At 44.4% G+C, this 20,547-nt stretch overlaps 1 protein-coding gene across 1 annotated transcript in view; it reads right to left on the reverse strand.

The window, feature by feature from the left end:
• Positions 1–1,100: 1,100 nt before the first annotated feature.
• LOC120034755 (centlein-like) overlaps positions 1,101–20,547 on the reverse strand; it is a 92,799-nt gene continuing 73,352 nt past the window's right edge. The window contains exon 18 of the mRNA XM_038981359.1: positions 1,101–2,134. Coding sequence (XP_038837287.1) covers positions 2,024–2,134 — 111 coding nt within the window. The 3' untranslated portion in view covers positions 1,101–2,023. The remainder of the gene's footprint in view (positions 2,135–20,547) is intronic.

Genomic DNA, 20,547 nt, shown 5'->3' on the forward strand with positions numbered 1-20,547 from the left:
TTTGAAAGGGGGGTGGGATAAAAAGTTGAATTATTTCTTGTTAATTCCTGAACGGATGATTTTACATAAGGTTGTTAATTGTACTTAAAAAAAAGAGGGAGAAGGAATAATTTAAAACAAAGGGGTGAGAAAGGAGGAGAGGAAGACATGATCAGAGAGAGAGAGAGAGGGAGAAGTGTGGTGGTCTCGGGTGTAGGACTCCTGCTCAAGGACAGAGGAGACCCAGATCACGGTTTGATATTCACTATGAATAATAAAAGAAGAGAAAGAGAGAGGGAAGGGAGAAACATAAAAGGGCTGGAGAGGTACGTCAAGGGTGAGACTGCTCCCTCTCTACCACTGGGCTGCTTGTGTGTGTGGCCCACTGAAGACCCTCGTTAATGAAGTCAACAGTGGGGGTCGCTCATTACCGTCGGAAACCATGCTGATGGTCTACCAGTCGCCTGTCAATCATCTGGGAGACAGGGAGCCCCGCCTCCGCCCGTCCAATAGAGGAACTGAATCATGGTCCATCACTGTCAACAAGGCAGGACAGAGTCTAGATACACTACTGTCTTTCTATTAGCTACAGTTCTAGGTCTCGCTTTAAAAATATATTTTTATCTCAACGAGACTAGCCTGGATATAAAAATGATTTGGTCTTTAACCACTGACCCAACAGTAGATTCTGGCCATGAAAACATTGCAGCACATGATGCATCAAGAAAATAATAATTGTTTTAAAGTGGCAATATGTAACTTTTCATGCAATAGAAATGTGAGTTATAGATCCATCATTCCACTTGAAAGCAAGTCTAAGAAGTGGTAAATCCGTTCTATGTGCGCTGTTCTATGCTTCCCGTTCTTAAGTTTGTTTTTGTGTATTTTACTTTCGGTTTTGTACACCAGCTTTAAACAGCTGAAACAACAATATTTTTGGTTATGGAAAATATATTTCACAGCGGTTTAGATGGTACAATGATTCTCTACACTATACTATCTTATTTTGTTACATAAACTGACATTAGGCAAACTATTAGAGTTTTAGCAACCAGGAAATGGAGAGATTTCTGCATAGTGCAACTTTAATGTGACGTATCAATAATCTTGACTCCATAGTGTAAAAATAAACAATTGGCAACACACTTTTATTTAAATTCAGTTTCAATCAATTAACAATATAACATAATTACCTATTGCAGAATACAATATGAAGTGAACACACAAATGTAAATAAAATACATTTCAGAATACACCTAGACATAACAAACAAAATGTATATTTTATGATATCATTCACGTTAAGAGCATTTGGTCACTGAAACGTGAATGGAACAATGGAATCCATCGGTCCAAATGGGACATGGAATGCATGTGTCGGGTTTGAGTCCAGTATATCCTAAGAGGAGAGAGAGTATGTCTGCTTCTTACTTTAAGAGTGTACTTTTTCTTTCGTTGAGTCTGCACTGTTGGGTCAGGTCCCACTCCGAGCACCCTGGGGGGTCCTTGAGATCCACAATAAATTACTGAAAATATCTAAATAAAAAAAACATAACAAATCATGTCTAACTTGAAGTAAAAACGTAAGCATAATGTTATCATCACCTCAGGATGGCGTTTGGAGTAGGGAGAGAAAGAGAGCGTTTGTCTCTGTACTGTAAATTAGCCTGACGCTAAAGGGCCCTGTCTCGCAGATGGAGCGCGCTAACCACTAACGCAGATGTTGGGGGCTCATTTACAAAGGCTGGGCCCCGGCACGGCACTAGACCGCTGCGTGAGCGAGTGGCTTGGAGTGAGTCGACAGCGCTTTTCTCGTAAATATTGGTTCTGGAAGCGCGGCATGGAGGCAACTTCATACACGTGCGCGCTCACGCACACACACACGCACACACACAGAGAGAGCAACTTCATGTCGACTTGGCCAACTCAGCCCCCGCTGAGAAAGAAAGGCCTGGGCACGAAGGAGGGATGGAGAGAGAAGAGGAGGAGGAGAGTGAGAGGATGACAGTTTTTCCCAGCCGCAGCCCTCAGCCCCGGAGTGGGAGTCAGGCGATTTCGCTGACTGGTGTTGTGAGCTCGGCCAGCGCTTCTGTCAGCACTTTCCTCTCCTTCATCTTCACACACAGCACCTCCATTAGGAGAGCAGCAGAGGGGATCTGTGGAGGGGGAGGGGAGAGGGGAGAGAAAGAAGACAGAAAAAACACAGAACAGTTAAAGTGTGCTTTTTGACACTTGGCATCTTTTCAGAGGGCAGGTTTGTTGTTATTGTGGTACAGTATAGAGAGGAGAGAGAGGTTGGGCCTGAGAGGGGCAGTAGACAGAGGTTAGGCCTGAGAGGGGCAGTAGAGAGAGGTGGGCCTTGAGAGGGGCAGTAGAGAGAGGGGTTGGTCCATGTTTAGTGTTTTCCACAAAGCATTTCTTAAAAACAGATTACTTCGCACTAATGAAAAAGGAACAGCTGAGCACTTTGTTATTTTAGGATGTGCCGAGGTACACTATATATACAAAAGTATGTGGACACCCCTTCAAATTAGGGGATTTGGCTATTCCAGCCACACCTGTTGCTGACGAGCACACAGCCATGCAATCTCCATAGACAAACACTGGCAAACACACCCGCACTGAAGAGCTCTGTGACTTTCACCGTGGCACCATCCTAGGATGCCACCTTTGCAACAAGGAAATAATAATAGGATAATGGTCTGGGACTGTTTTTCATGGTTCAGGACCCTTAGTTCCAGTGAAGGGAAATCTTAACTCTACAGCATACAATGACATTCTAGAAGATTCTGTGCTTCCAACTTTGTGGTAACAGTTTGGGGAAGGCCCTTTCCTGTTTCAGCATGATAATGCCCCCGTGCACAAAGCGAGGTCCATACAGTAATGGTTTGTCGAGATCGGTGTGGAAGAATTTAACTGGCCTGCACCTAGCCCTGACCTCAACCCCATTGGCATAATCACCTCAAATCAGCACATGTCCTCACTAATGCTCTTGTGGCTGAATAGAAGCAAGTCCCCACACCTATGTTCCAACATCTAGTGGAAAGCCTTCCAAGAAGAGTGGAGGCTGTTATAGCAGCAAAAAGGGGGGGGGGGGGCAACTCCATATCAATGCCCATGATTTTGGAATGAGATGTTGGACGAGCAGGAGTCCACATACTCTTGGTTCTGTAATGTACATACTGGTGTTCTGCTAGTCAGCATGCTCTCTGAGTGAACATTCAGTGTTGTATACGAAAGGAGAGGAGGACTCTAGACTAATGAGAGTTGCACTCAGTGTTAAAGTTGAGAGGAATAGTTTGGGTTTCTCTCACTGTGTATGTGTGTGTGGTTTCCTTGCTGCAGGCGAGGGAGAGAGAGAGGGGGCAGTCTTAACCTCTGCGCCCCGGCTAATTTTGTTTTTCCTCTTGCCTCTCAAAACCGACACAAGGACTTTATGGAAATCAGGCCCTGGCGATCAAAGGCAGATATATCACACATAAATATTCACATCAACTCCGTGCATCCGCTCTGAAACGCTGGGAAACCTATTCATTCCTGTAGTGGGGTTTTTAAAGTCTCGCTGTGGCCAGATTTGAGTAGTAGTGGACTGAAGCTGGCTTAGCTCTGAAACTCATAAAAAGTTGTATTATGCTTTAATCATAAAATATGTAAACCAGATTAGCACTAAGTACTGGAGTTTAAAGGTTCTCTTCACGCTCAGATCTTGAAAGTGAATTGAAGTGGCTTACTGGAGGAATTATACAGAAGTTACACATTCAGGATGTTTATTTAGCTCTTTCTGTCTGTCACGCACACACGCAATGCTGAGACACCTCTCTGTTCCTCTGCGTCTCCTCTACCACTGCTGAGACACCTCTCTGTTCCTCTGAGTCTCCTCTACCACTGCTGAGACACCTCTCTGTTCCTCTGAGTCTCCTCTACCACTGCTGAGACACCTCTCTGTTCCTCTGAGTCTCTACCACTGCTGAGACACCTCTCTGTTCCTCTGAGTCTCCTCTACCACTGCTGAGACACCTCTCTGTTCCTCTGAGTCTCCTCTACCACTGCTGAGACACCTCTCTGTTCCTCTGAGTCTCCTCTACCACTGCTGAGACACCTCTCTGTTCCTCTGAGTCTCCTCTACCACTGCTGAGACACCTCTCTGCTCCTCTCTGCAGAGACAACACTCCACAGCACAGGGCTATGGGAGAGGAGACCGAGAGGGTCATAATGATGATATATATGGTATTACTATATGGTATTTAGCAGATGCTTTTTATCCAAAGAGACTTACAGTCATGCGTGTTTACATTTTATGTATGGGTGGTCCGGGAATTCTGGCGTTGCAAGGACAATGCTCTACCAACTGGGCTACAGAGGACCACATAATGATAACTATGATTGATATGGCTAAATAAAGGTAAACATACTGATTGAGAAGTGTACCTCAGTCTAGTCTGGCTTAAGTGTGTGTAACTCATAGTCTACATAAACACAACCTTCCTTATTCACAGAGGTGACCTATCTGGTTTGTATGCTGTGTGTATTCTGGCAAAAGGGCCTCTGTACTTCTGCACGGAGCGTTTTCTTTTAGTAGCCGTATGGGTTACATTTGTGACAGTCAGTGAGATCAAACACAGAGCTTGCTACCTGGGGCAGGTGAACACAGGCCCTGGAGCGACACACACACTGCACCCATGTCTCTGCCTGCTCTCTCTAATGGCACCAGAGGGACCGCTAGGACCTGTCATTACTATGTAACCGCTGCTTTACAGGGGCCCTGGGCCCCTAGGGCAGCTTGCACCTTTTCAGTGGACACCCCATGAATGTCTTTCAGAACCCGTCCTAGAACCTGTTTTGTTCCTTGTCAGTGACTCTTTGTTAGTTCCACCTTCTGTTTGAGTGACAATTTTTGGTTTCTTGCTGGGGAACGTACCAAATTGTTAACTAGCAACAACAACTGGGCCCTAAAAGACACCCACCAGAAGAGACAAACAAAATAAAACCCCAACCAAACTTAAAGACAGGAAGTTAACCAAAAAGTGGAGCAAAACAAAAACAGGGAAGATCAGATATATTACAGTTTTTTTTAGATATCAACTGGGCCAGCACAGGTGAAACACCTTCTGACTAACGGGATGACAAGCCAGCACAGGTGTAACACATACTGACTAACGAGGTGACACCAATCGGTGCGCCCAACATGCTAACGTCCAACCCCGAAATATAAATGGAAAAACCAAAGCCTGTAACACCTTCCCCCTAGCCCCCATCACTATTCAATAGGCCCTGCAGACCAGAGCGATTGTCTGGATATGTTTTCATCAACACGGCCCGGTCTGTTAGCGCTGACGTGCTAAGCTACCCACGTTGAAAGTCTGCGTGTGTGTGTTGAGTGTGTGTGTGTGTGTGTGTGTTGAGAGACTGACAAGAGACAATATAAGGTGGCCGGGGGCGCGACGTAAAGGTGGTTTTACCAGACCAATTAAATGACACTGTTATTCCAGTGCCTGGGGCGCCGCTGGAGGCGGGGAGCCGTTCGCGGTACAACACCGGGGCTCCCATTGTGCGTTAGATGCCATTATGTGCACAACACCTCCCTTAACCGATCGATCATTCACACGCTTTTTGTTCTCCCTCGGAACAGGTTAGCAGGTTGAGGGCCCAATTTGTGTGAGGAGAGGTAGACATGCATGGTGTTAGTGTGGAAGTCTAGATAGAAATGGAAAGAGGGAGGGGGGCGACAGAGACAAAGGAGCGGTAACAACACCGCTTATTTGTTGCATTGCAGCAATGTTCTCTTGCAGCAGGGTGATCTGTACCTCTTAGAAATGTGATTGACTGATTGGTGGACTGATTGATTTAAAAATGCTTTAGATTCAATGCTTGTTCTCCAGGGCCCTTGCATACACCACTGAAATGGTACAATATGTTCCTGGTACAATATGTTTTACCGTCATTTATAAAGCGCCGATAAGACACCTCCAATCTAGGCCACCGCGGGGAAGGAGCTACTTTACATGATCACAGGGAAACACTTTATGATCTTTGATCTGCTCACTTTTGTTTGAAATCAAAGTTATCAAACGGGGAATAAACAACAAGGAACAAAACAACAACACACAAAAGCACCCAAGACCTACTAAAAAAAGTCTGCATTTGATTATCCCGATAATGAATATGTCACATGCAGATAAAAAAAAAAAAAAAAACTCAGGTGAGTAAAAGGAAAAAAATCACCAAAGTCTATTCTTCTTCTCCTTCTTTCTCCTTGGTAATTACGGTTCTCTCTCTCTTTCTCTCTCTCGTTGCCGTGTTCCTTTCTATTCTCCCCTTTAGGGCCCCGGGAGACTGATATGAAAGGGAATTGGACACTTGGGGCCATAGATACTGTAATTAAAAATCTTTGCCTTATTTTTGAGTTGATATTTAGTTGGGAAACATCATCAGGTTTGTGCAACCTGTGTTATTAGAGCTGACCTAAATACAACCCATATTAAACGCTTCAGCAACGCTACGGCAGGCCTTTGTTTTTCACTCATTAGGAGTGGAAATGAGGTGATCATCACAGACACAATTCAGGTATAAATACATTAAGGTTATATCCACACAAAAGCTGCAACGCTGCTGAAACCCTTTTACACCTGTTGGCAGAAACACACCATACTGTACAGTCTACTGAAGTGTGTAATCCTATCACAAATCTTGATGACTTGACTGTTATGGTGCTGTTTCACAGTAGTTTGACTTTCTTCAGCAATGAGCGCTCATAACAGGCTAACATTACTCAACAAGCCATCATAACAGGCTAACATTACTCAACAAGCCCTCATAACAGGCTACCATTACTCAACAAGCCATCATAACAGGCTAACATTACTCAACAAGCCATCATAACAGGCTAACATTACTCAACAAGCCATCATAACAGGCTAACATTACTCAACAAGCCATCATAACAGGCTAACATTACTCAACAAGCCATCAGAACAGGCGAACATTACTCAACAAGCCATCACAACAGGCTAACATTACTCAACACGCCATCATAACATGCTAACATTACTCAACAAGCCATCATAACAGGCTAACATTACTCAACAAGCCATCATAACAGGCTAACATTACTCAACAAGCCCTCATAACAGGCTAACATTACTCAACAAGCCATCATAACATGCTAACATTACTCAACAAGCCATCATAACAGGCTAACATTACTCAACAAGCCATTATATCAGGCTAACATTACTCAACAAGCCATCATAACAGGCGAACATTACTCAACAAGCCATTATAACAGGCTAACATTACTCAACAAGCCATCATAACAGGCTAACATTACTCAACAAGCCATCATAACAGGCTAACATTACTCAACAAGCCATCATAACAGGCTAACATTACTCAACAAGCCACCATAACAGGCTAACATTACTCAACAAGCCCTCATAACAGGCTACCATTACTCAACAAGCCATCATAACAGGCTAACATTACTCAACAAGCCATCATAACAGGCTAACATTACTCAACAAGCCATCATAACAGGCTAACATTACTCAACAAGCCATCATAACAGGCTAACATTACTCAACAAGCCACCATAACAGGCTAACATTACTCAACAAGCCATCATAACATGCTAACATTACTCAACAAGCCATCATAACAGGCTAACATTACTCAACAAGCCATCATAACAGGCTAACATTACTCAACAAGCCATCATAACATGCTAACATTACTCAACAAGCCATCATAACAAGCTACCATTACTCAACAAGCCATCATAACAGGTTAACATTACTCAACAAGCCATCATAACAAGCTAACATTACTCAATGAGCCCTCATAACAGGCTAACATTACTCAACAAGCCATCATAACAGGCTAACATTACTCAATGATCCATAATATACAGGTAAATATTACTCAACGGGCCATTATAACAGGCTAACATTACTCAGCGAGACATTATAACAGGCTAACATTACTCAACGAGTCATTATAACAGGCTAACATTACTCAACGAGCCATCATAACAGGCTAACATTAGTCAACAAGCCATAATAACAGGCTAACATTACTCAAAGAGCCATAATAACAGGCTAACATGACTCAACGAGCCATAAAAACAGGCTAACATTACTCAACGAGCCATCATAACAGGCTAACATTACTCAATGAGCCATAATAACAGGCTAACATTACTCACCGAGTCATTATAACAGGCTAACATTACTCAACGAGCCATAATAACAGACTAGCATTACTCAACGAGCCATTATAACAGGCTAACATTACTCAACGAGCCATCATAACAGGCTAACATTACTCAACGAGCCATTATAACAGGCTAACATTACTCACCGAGCCATCATAACAGGCTAACATTACTCAACGGGCCATTATAACAGGCTACCATTACTCAACGAGCCATCATAACAAGCTAACATTACTCAACAAGCCATCATAACAGGTTAACATTACTCAACAAGCCATCATAACAAGCTAACATTACTCAATGATCCATAATATACAGGTAAACATTACTCAAAGAGCCATAATAACAGGCTAACATTACTCAACGAGTCATTATAACAGGCTAACATTACTCAACGAGCCATCATAACAGGCTAACATTAGTCAACAAGCCATAATAACAGGCTAACATTACTCAAAGAGCCATAATAACAGGCTAACATTACTCAACGAGCCATAATAACAGGCTAACTTTACTCAACGAGTCATTATAACAGGCTAACATTAGTCAACGAGCCATAATAACAGGCTAACATTACTCAACGAGCCATAATAACAGGCTAACATTACTCAACGAGCCATTATAACAGGCTAACATTACTCAACGAGCCATTATAACAGGCTAACATTACTCAACGAGCCATTATAACAGGCTAACCACAAGAGGTTGGTGGCAACTTAATTGGGGAGGATGGGCACGTGGTAACGGCTGGAGCAGAATAGGTGGAAATGTATCAACAACATCAAACACATGGTTTGATGCCATTCCATTCGCTCCGTTCCAGCCATTATTATGACCCGTCCTCCCCTCAGAAGCCTCCACTGAGGCTAACATTATCCAACGAGCCATCATACCAGGCTAACATTATCCATCGAGCCATCATAACAGGCTAACATCATCCAATGAGCCATCATAACAGGCTAACATCATCCAATGAGCCATCATAACAGGCTAACATCATCCAATGAGCCATCATAACAGGCTAACATCATCCAATGAGCCACCATAACAGGCTAACATCATCCAATGAGCCATCATAACAGGCTAACATTATCCAATGAGCCACCATAACAGGCTAACATCATCCAATGAGCCATCATAACAGGCTAACATTATCCAATGAGCCATCATAACAGACTAACATTATCCAATGAGCCATCATAACAGACTAAGATTATCCAATGAGCCATCATAACAGGCTAACATTACTCAATGAGGCCCAAGCCCTGTCCAACAGCCAAGCTATATGCTAACTCACTTTAGAATATCCACTTTCAGCATCAATCCCTTTTTGTGTGCCTACTTCAACAAAGTCGGCCAGTGTAGAGCACCGAGGAAAATAATTAATGAATGCAGTTCCAGAATAATCTTGACTGGCCAACTTAAACCAAACTCTATTAGTGTACAGCGTCTTTGTCTGAATAAACTATGTAGCTTGTGATCACAGTAAACACAGAGAGGAAGGTTATAGTCTACTTTGGTCTCGTCACACAAACCCAGTCGCCCACCTCCCCTAGGGCCCCTTGTCCCCACAATCTCTGCCGTGGCACATTTACAGTACAAAGTCTGAGAATCCCCCCTTCACACAGCACAGTCACTGCTGATTTAATTAGCCCAATCATTAAACAAGGCTTCATTAGAGTCACTTCTTTCTGAAGGAACAACACTAGCTGGAGCTCATCGCTGTTCCTTGTCATTACTGCAGAATAATTGCCGATGATATCCGCCATCACTAAGCCAGCGTTGACAACAAACAAACACGTTTGAGAAGTTGGTAATATTGTTGTTTGGGCATGGCGGTGCTTGACTCAAAAGTTACAATGGTTTCGGTTGAGTATGTAAGTAAGTAGCCTTGCACATGCCTTGGCTTGTGTGAGATGGAACTGTTCACAGGAGCCTGTCTGCTGTTTCTGTAGCATGAGGCAGCTTGATGCACAAGTACACACCCTGGACAGGACGCTAGTCTATCTCCTGTTTCTGTAGCGTGAGGCAGCTTGATGTACAAGTACACCCCCTGGACAGGACGCTAGTCTATCTCCTGTTTCTGTAGCGTGAGGCAGCTTGATGTACAAGTACACCCCCTGGACAGGACGCTAGTCTATCTGCTGTTTCTGTAGCATGAGGCAGCTTGATGTACAAGTACACCCCCTGGACAGGACACTAGTCTATCTGCTGTTTCTGTAGCATGAGGCAGCTTGATGTACAAGTACACCCCCTGGACAGGACACTAGTCTATCTGCTGTTTCTGTAGCATGAGGCAGCTTGATGTACAAGTACACCCCCTGGACAGGACGCTAGTCTATCTCCTGTTTCTGTAGCATGAGGCAGCTTGATGTACAAGTACACCCCCTGGACAGGACACTAGTCTATCTGCTGTTTCTGTAGCTTGAGGCAGCTTGATGTACCAGTACACCCCCTGGACAGGACACTAGTCTATCTGCTGTTTCTGTAGCATGAGGCAGCTTGATGTACAAGTACACCCCCTGGACAGGACACTAGTCTATCTGCTGTTTCTGTAGCATGAGGCAGCTTGATGTACAAGTACACCCCCTGGACAGGACACTAGTCTATCTGCTGTTTCTGTAGCATGAGGCAGCTTGATGTACAAGTACACCCCCTGGACAGGACGCTAGTCTATCTCCTGTTTCTGTAGCTTGAGGCAGCTTGATGTACAAGTACACCCCCTGGACAGGACGCTAGTCTATCTGCTGTTTCAGTAGAGTGTGGCAGCTTGATGTACAAGTACACCCCCTGGACAGGACACTAGTCTATCTGCTGTTTCTGTAGCATGAGGCAGCTTGATGTACAAGTACACCCCCTGGACAGGACGCTAGTCTATCTCCTGTTTCTGTAGCTTGAGGCAGCTTGATGTACAAGTACACCCCCTGGACAGGACGCTAGTCTATCTGCTGTTTCAGTAGAGTGTGGCAGCTTGATGTACAAGTACACCCCCTGGACAGGACGCTAGTCTATCTCCTGTTTCTGTAGCTTGAGGCAGCTTGATGTACAAGTACACCCCCTGGACAGGACACTAGTCTATCTGCTGTTTCTGTAGCATGAGGCAGCTTGATGTACAAGTACACCCCCTGGACAGGACACTAGTCTATCTGCTGTTTCTGTAGCATGAGGCAGCTTGATGTACAAGTACACCCCCTGGACAGGACGCTAGTCTATCTCCTGTTTCTGTAGCTTGAGGCAGCTTGATGTACAAGTACACCCCCTGGACAGGACGCTAGTCTATCTGCTGTTTCAGTAGAGTGTGGCAGCTTGATGTACAAGTACACCCCCTGGACAGGACACTAGTCTATCTGCTGTTTCTGTAGCATGAGGCAGCTTGATGTACAAGTACACCCCCTGGACAGGACGCTAGTCTATCTCCTGTTTCTGTAGCTTGAGGCAGCTTGATGTACAAGTACACCCCCTGGACAGGACGCTAGTCTATCTGCTGTTTCAGTAGAGTGTGGCAGCTTGATGTACAAGTACACCCCCTGGACAGGACGCTAGTCTATCTCCTGTTTCTGTAGCTTGAGGCAGCTTGATGTACAAGTACACCCCCTGGACAGGACGCTAGTCTATCTGCTGTTTCAGTAGAGTGTGGCAGCTTGATGTACAAGTACACCCCCTGGACAGGACACTAGTCTATCTGCTGTTTCTGTAGCGTGAGGCAGCTTGATGTACAAGTACACCCCCTGGACAGGACACTAGTCTGGGTCACATGACAGCCTCAACAAACAGCAATGTTTACAGGTAGACTCAGCCATGCACTAAGTAAACAGGAATATCGGGTTGAATTCCGCAACAACTAGGAGCGTTGAAACGCGAGGCTAAACTTCTCAGCTGTTTTGGTCCCGTAGCTATCACGTTGTAGCAATGTGTGGCGCCCCCATGCACATGCGGCAGGTAGCCCAGTGGTTAGAGCGTTGGGCCAGAAAGGTTGCTAGATCGAATCCCCGAGCTGACAAGGTTAAAAATCTGTCGTTCTGCCCCTGAACAAGGCGGTTAACCCACTGTTCCTAGGCTGTCATTGTAAATAAGAATTTGTTCTTAACTGACTTGCCTAGTTAAATAAAGGTTAAATAAAAAATAAAGTGAGAGCAAAGTCTTGCATCACGCTCATCTGCGGTGCTGCTCGTGGCAACGTCATATCGCTGAGTCTCAGTTAAAGTAGTGTTGTCTAAGGGCTCTTGATTGAAATACAGGCCCAGATATGTAGAGTACACTACAGTAAAGATATTAAGTTAATCTTCTCTTAATGGACCCTGGGTTGACACAGTGCAGTGCCTATAGCAACCAAACTCCTCCCCCGAGGGTACTGAAGGGTAAATATTACCGCTCAATATCACACCAGCTTCCGCCACCCTCTAGTAAAACTTGAGCGTCCTCCCAATCGGCGGTCGTAAAGGGCAGTGCGCCGACGACTTTTCAAATGTTTTTTTGGGGGGGGGCTGTCAGGAGGGTTGAGTAGAAGGTTAAAGCTACAGTCTGTGATCTGGGACTCTGTTCAATGGTCATTTCAATTCAACAGGGCTTCTGTTTTGTTGTTTTTCAAATCCCAGAATGTAGCTTTAAAATGAGTGTGAAAGAGGATCTAGGGAGGGACGGGGAGCAGTTCATTATGGGCCAAACAAACTGCAGATTGAAGGCCATATGCGTGTCCCAAATCACACCCTATTCTCTATTTTCAATAGGGCAGTGGCCAAAAGTAGTGCACTAAATAGAGGATAGGGTGTTATTTGGGAGGCAGAGGACCATATATGCAGTCATTTCCCCGTGTTCATAAAACCAGGCCCATTAAACTCAGCTCCAGTCAATAATTAGGATGCCACAAATAAACCAAGGCAATTAAATCAATATGGGCCTGGGCCATTTCAACCCCATTCTCCCTGGGCTGGTGATTGGCTAGACACCCTGTGGCACAGGGCACGTCTTCAGACACTACATCTTAGTGCTGTGTTATTCATGGTGGTGTGTAGTGGCTGGTGTGGGTCCAGGGCCCCCTGGCTAGTAAATTATTATGAGAGGAGGGGAACACCAGTGGAGCTGGGTAGGTGTGTGTGTGTATACAGTAGGAGCCTAAGATGGTGTTCTACTGAGAGATATTGGGCTTTATTTCATTAAAAGCCACCGGGTGGAGAGCAGATGAGTGAGAGAGAGCGAGAGAGAGAGCGGGAGAGAGAAGGAAAGGGAGTGAGAGAGGGGGAAAGAGAGAGAGGGAAAGAGGGGGAGAGAAAGAGAGCGGCAAAGAAAGAGAGGGAGAGAGGACGAAATGAGATGCAATGTTTTATTTGTCTGTGAGAGGACGTGTACAGTCGTGGCCAAAAGTATTGAGAATGACACAAATATTAATTTTCACAGTCTTCTGCCTCAGTTTGTATGATGGCAATTTGCATATACAGTAATCCCTCGTTTATCGCGGGGGTTACGTTCCGAAAATGACCCGCGATAAGTGAAATCCGCGAAATAGAAAACTTTTTTTTTTTTTTACAATTAGCAACTATTACATGTATACAAATACAGTGACTCACGTGTAGGCCGTTTCACTGCTCTTCAGACTGGGCCGCTGCATCCTGACTGCGCTCTGCAGTGTTCTCTTCTTCTGAAGCCCGCGGTGCAGGTGTGTTTGTTCGGGAGAAGAACATAGTGATAGGCAGCTGTTGTCGCTCTTTTTTCTTCTTTGCAAAAAGATCCTTGTACACCGACATGCCACCATCGATTACGTTGGAGAACTGTAATGAACGGCTCATCAAAGGGTCCCATTCCTCAGCTACTCGCTTAAGTTCAGGCCGTTTCGTCGACATTATGGGTTTAGGAGATGTTCGAAATTACAAGATAATTTGGCCAACTTAATGTAAATTTGCCAAGCTGTTTTATGTACGTACACATAACTGCACGAGACGACAAAATGATAGCACAATTCGTAGCATGTTTTGATACAAGAAGCGGGAGTGAGTTTTTAGCGAATCAGAATGCAGAGCACAATGCACCAAAAAAAAAAAAAAAATGCATTATGAAAATCCGCGAAATAGCGAATCCGCGATAAGTGAACCGCGAAGTGGCGAGGGATCACTGTACTCCAAAATGTTATGAAGAGTGATCAGATGAATTTCAATTAATTGCAAAGTCCCTCTTTGCCATGCAAATGAACCGAATCTCCCCAAAACATTTCCACTGCATTTCAGCCCTGCCACAAAAGGACCAGCTGACATCATGTCAGTGATTCTCTCGTTAACACAGGTGTGAGTGTTGATGAGGACAAGGCTGGAGATCACTCTGTCATGCTGATTGAGTTTGAATAACAGACTGGAAGCTTCAAAAGGAGGGTGGTGCTTGGAATCATTGTTCTTCCTCTGTCAACCATGATTACTTGCAAGGAAACACGTGCCATCATCATTGCTTTGCACAAAAAGGGCTTCACAGGCAAGGATATTGCTGCCAGTAAGATTGCACCTAAATCAACCATTTATCGGATCATCAAGAACTTCAAGGAGAGCGGTTCAATTGTTGTGAAGAAGGCTTCAGGGCGCCCAAGAAAGTCCAGCAAGAGCCAGGACCGTCTCCTGAAGTTGATTCAGCTGCGGGATCGGTGCACCACCAGTACAGAGATTGCTCAGGAATGGCAGCAGGCAGGTGTGAGTGCATCTGCACGCACAATGAGGCAAAGACTTTTGGAGGATGGCTTGGTGTCAAGAAGGGCAGCAAAGAAGCCACTTCTCTCCAGGAAAAACATCAGGAACAGACTGATATTCTGCAAAAGGTATAGGGATTGGACTGCTGAGGACTGGGGTAGAGTCATTTTCTCTGATGAATCCCCTTTCCGATTGTTTGGGGCATCCGGAAAAAAGCTTGTCCGGAGAAGACAAGGTGAGCGCTACCATCAGTCCTGTGTCATGCCAACAGTAAAGCATCCTGAGACCATTCATGTGTGGGGTTGCTTCTCAGCCAAGGGAGGGGGCTCACTCACAATTGTGCCTAAGAACACAGCCATGAATAAAGAATGGTATCAACACATCCTCCGAGAGCAACTTCTCCCAATCATCCAGGAACAGTTTGGTGACAAACAATGCCTTTTCCAGCATGATGGAGCACCTTGCCATACGGCAAAAGTGATAACTAAGTGGCTCGGGGAACAAAACATCGATATTTTGGGTCCATGGCCAAAATGGGAAATTTCCCAAACCTTAATCCCATTGAGAACTTGTGGTCAATCCTCAAGAGGCGGGTGGACAAACAAAAACCCACAAATTCTGACAAACTCCAAGCATTGATTATACAAGAATGGGGCGCCATCAGTCAGGATGTGGCCCAGAAGTTAATTGACAGCATGCCAGGGCGGATTGCAGAGGTCTTGAAAAGGAAGGGTCAACACTGCAAATATTGACTCTCTGCATCAACTTCATGTAATTGTCAATAAAAGTCTTTGACACTTATGAAATGCTTGTAATTATACTTCAGTATTCCATAGTAACGTCTGACAAAAATATATAAAGACACTGAAGCAGCAAACTTTGTGGAAATTAATATTTGTGTCATTCTCAATACTTTTGGCCACGACTGTAGGGCAGTAGCGAGGGGTGACAAGATGATAAAGATCTAGCCATGTGCAGATAACCAGAACACTTTTCCTAGAAATAACTAAGTGTGCTTGTACTGTAGCTACCAGTAGAGAGCAATCTTATTAAAGTATTCACATGAACACACTACCAGTAGAGAGCGATCTTATTAAAGTATTCACATGAACACACTACCAGTAGAGAGAGGTCTTATTAAAGTATTCACATGAACACACTACCAGTAGAGAGAGGTCTTATTAAAGTATTCACATGAACACACTACCAGTAGAGAGAGGTCTTATTAAAGTATTCACATGAACACACTACCAGTAGAGAGAGGTCTTATTAAAGTATTCACATGAACACACTACCAGTAGAGAGGTCTTATTAAAGTATTCACATGAACACACTACCAGTAGAGTGGTCTTATTAAAGTATTCACATGAACACACTATCAGTAGAGAGTGGTCTTATTAAAGTATTCACATGAACACACTACAAGTAGAGAGGTCTTATTAAAGTATTCACATGAACACACTACCAGTAGAGAGAGGTCTTATTAAAGTATTCACATGAACACACTACCAGTAGAGAGAGGTCTTATTAAAGTATTCACATGAACACATTACCAGTAGAGAGGTCTTATTAAAGTATTCACATGAACACACTACCAGTAGAGAGAGGTCTTATTAAAGTATTCACGTGAACACACTACCAGTAGAGAGCGATCTTATTAAAGTATTCACATGAACACACTACCAGTAGAGAGTGGTCTTATTAAAGTATTCACATGAACACACTACCAGTAGAGAGGTATTATTAAAGTATTCACGTGAACACACTACCTGTAGAGAGGTCTTATTAAAGTATTCACATGAACACACTACCAGTAGAGAGTGGTCTTATTAAAGTATTCACATGAACACACTACCAGTAGAGAGGTCTTATTAAAGTATTCACATGAACACACTACCAGTAGAGAGGTCTTATTAAAGTATTCACATGAACACATTACCAGTAGAGTGGTCTTATTAAAGTATTCACAGCGTTCAAACACCATCACCCATACATCTACCACACCAAACCTGAAAATACAATAGTTCCACACTCAAAACACACACACACCTCTTCAATCAATTCCTCACTCTCTGTCACACACACACACACACACACACACTAAACTAGCCACTGTGTCAGGGCCTCTCCCTCTGTCCTTGTTATGTTGACGTGTGGCTGGCTGGTGTGGTGTTGACAGTGACAGTGAGCCTGGCGGGGCGGTGGGTGGTGGTGGCTGTGGCCCAGAGCCAGACACAGTAGACAGACGGACAGCCCGGTGACTGATGGTTCTGCTATTGACAGTGCCACTGAGATAATAAAGTGCTGTCCCACAGGCAGCTCCATTAGGGCCTGATAGTGACAGGACTGGGCTGCTGCAGAAGGAGTCAGGACACACACACACACAACACACACACAACACAACACAACACAACACAACACAACACAACACAACACAACACACACACACACACACACACACACACACACACACACACACACACACACACACACACACACACACACACACACACACACACACACACACACACACACACACACAGTGAAAGCTAGCCAGGCAGCTAAGGACATGGATCTCTCTCTCCTGCCCTTTTTCTCTCGCTCTATCTATTTCTGTCTCTTCTCCTTTTTAACTGCGGTGACAGGGCAGTGTAGAGGAACAGGGCAGATCATATCCCTGTTAAGGAAGCCTTGTTATTAGTGCGACTGTCACAGGCAGCAGGGTGACAGACAGGCCATAGTGTTCACTGTTTCACATTCTCCTGATCACTGAGCAACTCAAATGGATGACAGGAAGACAGAACAGTTGTTCTGTGGAGACTAGTGGTGCCTGCTTTCTAGAATATTGTCATTTCTATTGATGTACAGTTAAAACGGAAGTTTACATACACCTTAGCCAAATACATTTAAACTCAGTTTTTCACAATTCCTGACATTGAATCCTAGTAAAAATGCCATGTCTTAGGTCAGTTAGGATCACCACTTTAAAGAATGTGAAATGTCAGAATAATAGTAGAGAGAATAATTTATTTCAGCTTTTATTTCTTTCATCACATTCCCAGTGGGTCAGAAGTTTACATACACTCAATTAGTATTTGGTAGCATTGCCTTTAAATTGTTTAACTTGGGTCAAACGTTTTGGGTAGCCTTCCACAAGCTTCCCACAATAAGTTGGGAGAATTTTGGTCCATTCCTCCTGACAGAGTTGGTGTAACTGAGTCCTGTAGTGTCCTGTGCCTCCTTGCTCGCACACGCTTTTTCAGTTCTGCCCACACATTTTCTATAGGATGAGGTCAGGGCTTTGTGATGGCCTTGACTGTTGTCCTTAAGCCATTTCTCACAACTTTGGAAGTATGCTTGGGGTCATTGTCCATTTGGAAGACCCATTTGTGACCAAGCTTTAACTTCCTGACTGATGTCTTGAGATGTTGCTACAATATAGCCACATAATTTTCTTTCCTCATGATGCCATCTAGTTTGTGAAGTGCACCAGTCCCTCCTGCAGCAAAGCACCCCCACAACATGATGCTGCCACCCGTGCTTCACGGTTGGGATGGTGTTCTTCGGGTTGCAAGCATCCCCCATTTTCGTCCAAACATAACAATGGTTATTAAGGCCAAACAGTTCTATTTTTGTTTTATCAGACCAGAGGACATTTCTCCAAAAAGTACGATCTTTGTCCCCATGTGCAGTTGCAAACCGTAGTTTGGCATTTTTATGGCAGTTTTGGAGCAGTGGCTTCTTCCTGGCTGAGCGGCCTTTCAGGTTATGTCGATATAGGACTGGTTTTACTGTGGATATAGATACTTTTGTACCTGTTTCCTCCAGCATCTTAACAAGGTCCTTTGCTGTTGTTCTGGGATTGATTTGCACTTTTCGCACCAAAGTACGTTCCTCTCTAGGAGACAGAACGCGTCTCCTTCCTGAGCGGTATGACGGCTGCGTGGTCCCATGGTGTTTATACATGCGTACGATTGTTTGTACAGATGAACGTGGTACCTTCAGGCGTTTGGAAATTGCTCCCAAGGATGAACCAGACTTGTGGAGGTCTACAATTTTTTTTCTGAGGTCTTGGCTGATTTCTTTTGATTTTCACATAATGTCAAGCAAAGAGGCACTGAGTTTGAAGGTAGGCCTTGAAATACATCCACAGGTACACCTCCAATTGACTCAAATGATGTCAATTAGCCTATCAGAAGCTTCTAAAGCCATGACATCATTTTCTGGAATTTTCCAAGCTGTTTAAAGGCACAGTCAACTTAGTGTATGTAAACTTCTGACCCACTGGAATTGTGATACAGTGAATTATAAGTGAAATCATCTGTCTGTAAACAATTGTTGGAAAAATGACTTGTGTCATGCACAAAGTAGATGTCCTAACCGACTTGCCAAAACTATATAGTTTGTTAACAAGAAATGTGTGGAGTGGTTGAAAAACAAGTTTTAATGACTCCAACCTAAGTGTATGTAAACTTCCCACTTCAACTGTATCTATTATGTCTTCTTAGTTCTCTAAAGACAACGTGTCAGTGTGTGAAGATAGGATGCACACTGACAAGGAACAACTGCCTGTGGTCTCCACTGTCTGTCTCCACCTGCACCTGCAGTCACACAGAGAGACAGACACAGAAAGAAAGACACAGGCACAGACACAGATACATATATTAAGACAAAGAGACATATACGCAGAAACAGAGACACAAAGACAGAAACACAGACACATAGATAGAGATAGAGACAAAGAGACAGACACAAAGAGACAGACACAGAGACACAGAAACAGAGGCACAGAGACAAAGAGCCACAGCCACAGAGACACCGCCACAGAGACAGACACACAGAGACAGAAACACAGAGACAGACACACAGAAACAGAGAGACAGAGACACAGGCAAACAGAGACAGACACACAGAAACAGAGAGACAGAGACACAGGCAAACAGAGACACAGAAACAGAGATAGAGAGACAGCCACAGACACACAGAAACAGACAGAGACACAGAAACAGAGAGACAGAGACACAGCCACAGAGACAGCCACAGAGACACAGAAACAGACAGAGACAGGGACACAGAAACAGACAGAGACAGGGACACAGAAACAGACAGAGAGACAGGGACACAGAAACAGAGATAAAGAGACAGACACACAGAGATAGAGAAACCGAGATAGAGACACAGAGACAAAGACACAGAAACAGAGACATATGCTGTAGAGTACAGTACACACCACTAGCACAACTAAGCACAGTCACAGTCGGCTTCCTTTTTCTACTACTGGTGTAAAATCTCACCTGCCAACAAACTCCCCTTGATGTGTGTGTGTGTTTGTGAGAGAGAGAGCCTTGTCCCTCTAGAGTTACTGTGAGTTTATTAAGCCAGAGAGAGAGAGAGAGAGAGAGAGAGAGAGAGAGCGCATGGGAGAGAGAGAGAGATAGCACAAAAAAAAGACTTGAAAGCGGATGGATATAGAAAGTCTGGCGTGAGAGAGCGAGGGATAGAAAAAAAAGTGATAGAGAGAGAGAGGGAGGGGGGTCATCACGGCAGTGTCTGTGGCCCCCTCCGGGACCCGGGGGCTAGTCTCAGCTTTGTCATCCCCCTCTCCTCCCTCTCTCTCTCTCCTCTGCCTGCGGAAAACGTCGATAGCAGCCTGCCGGTGGACCGTCTCTGGTGGACGCTCGCTCATTCTCCCGGC

Source organism: Salvelinus namaycush, chromosome 42 (assembly GCF_016432855.1).
Source record: "Salvelinus namaycush isolate Seneca chromosome 42, SaNama_1.0, whole genome shotgun sequence".
NCBI classification, from domain to species: Eukaryota; Metazoa; Chordata; class Actinopteri; order Salmoniformes; family Salmonidae; genus Salvelinus; species Salvelinus namaycush.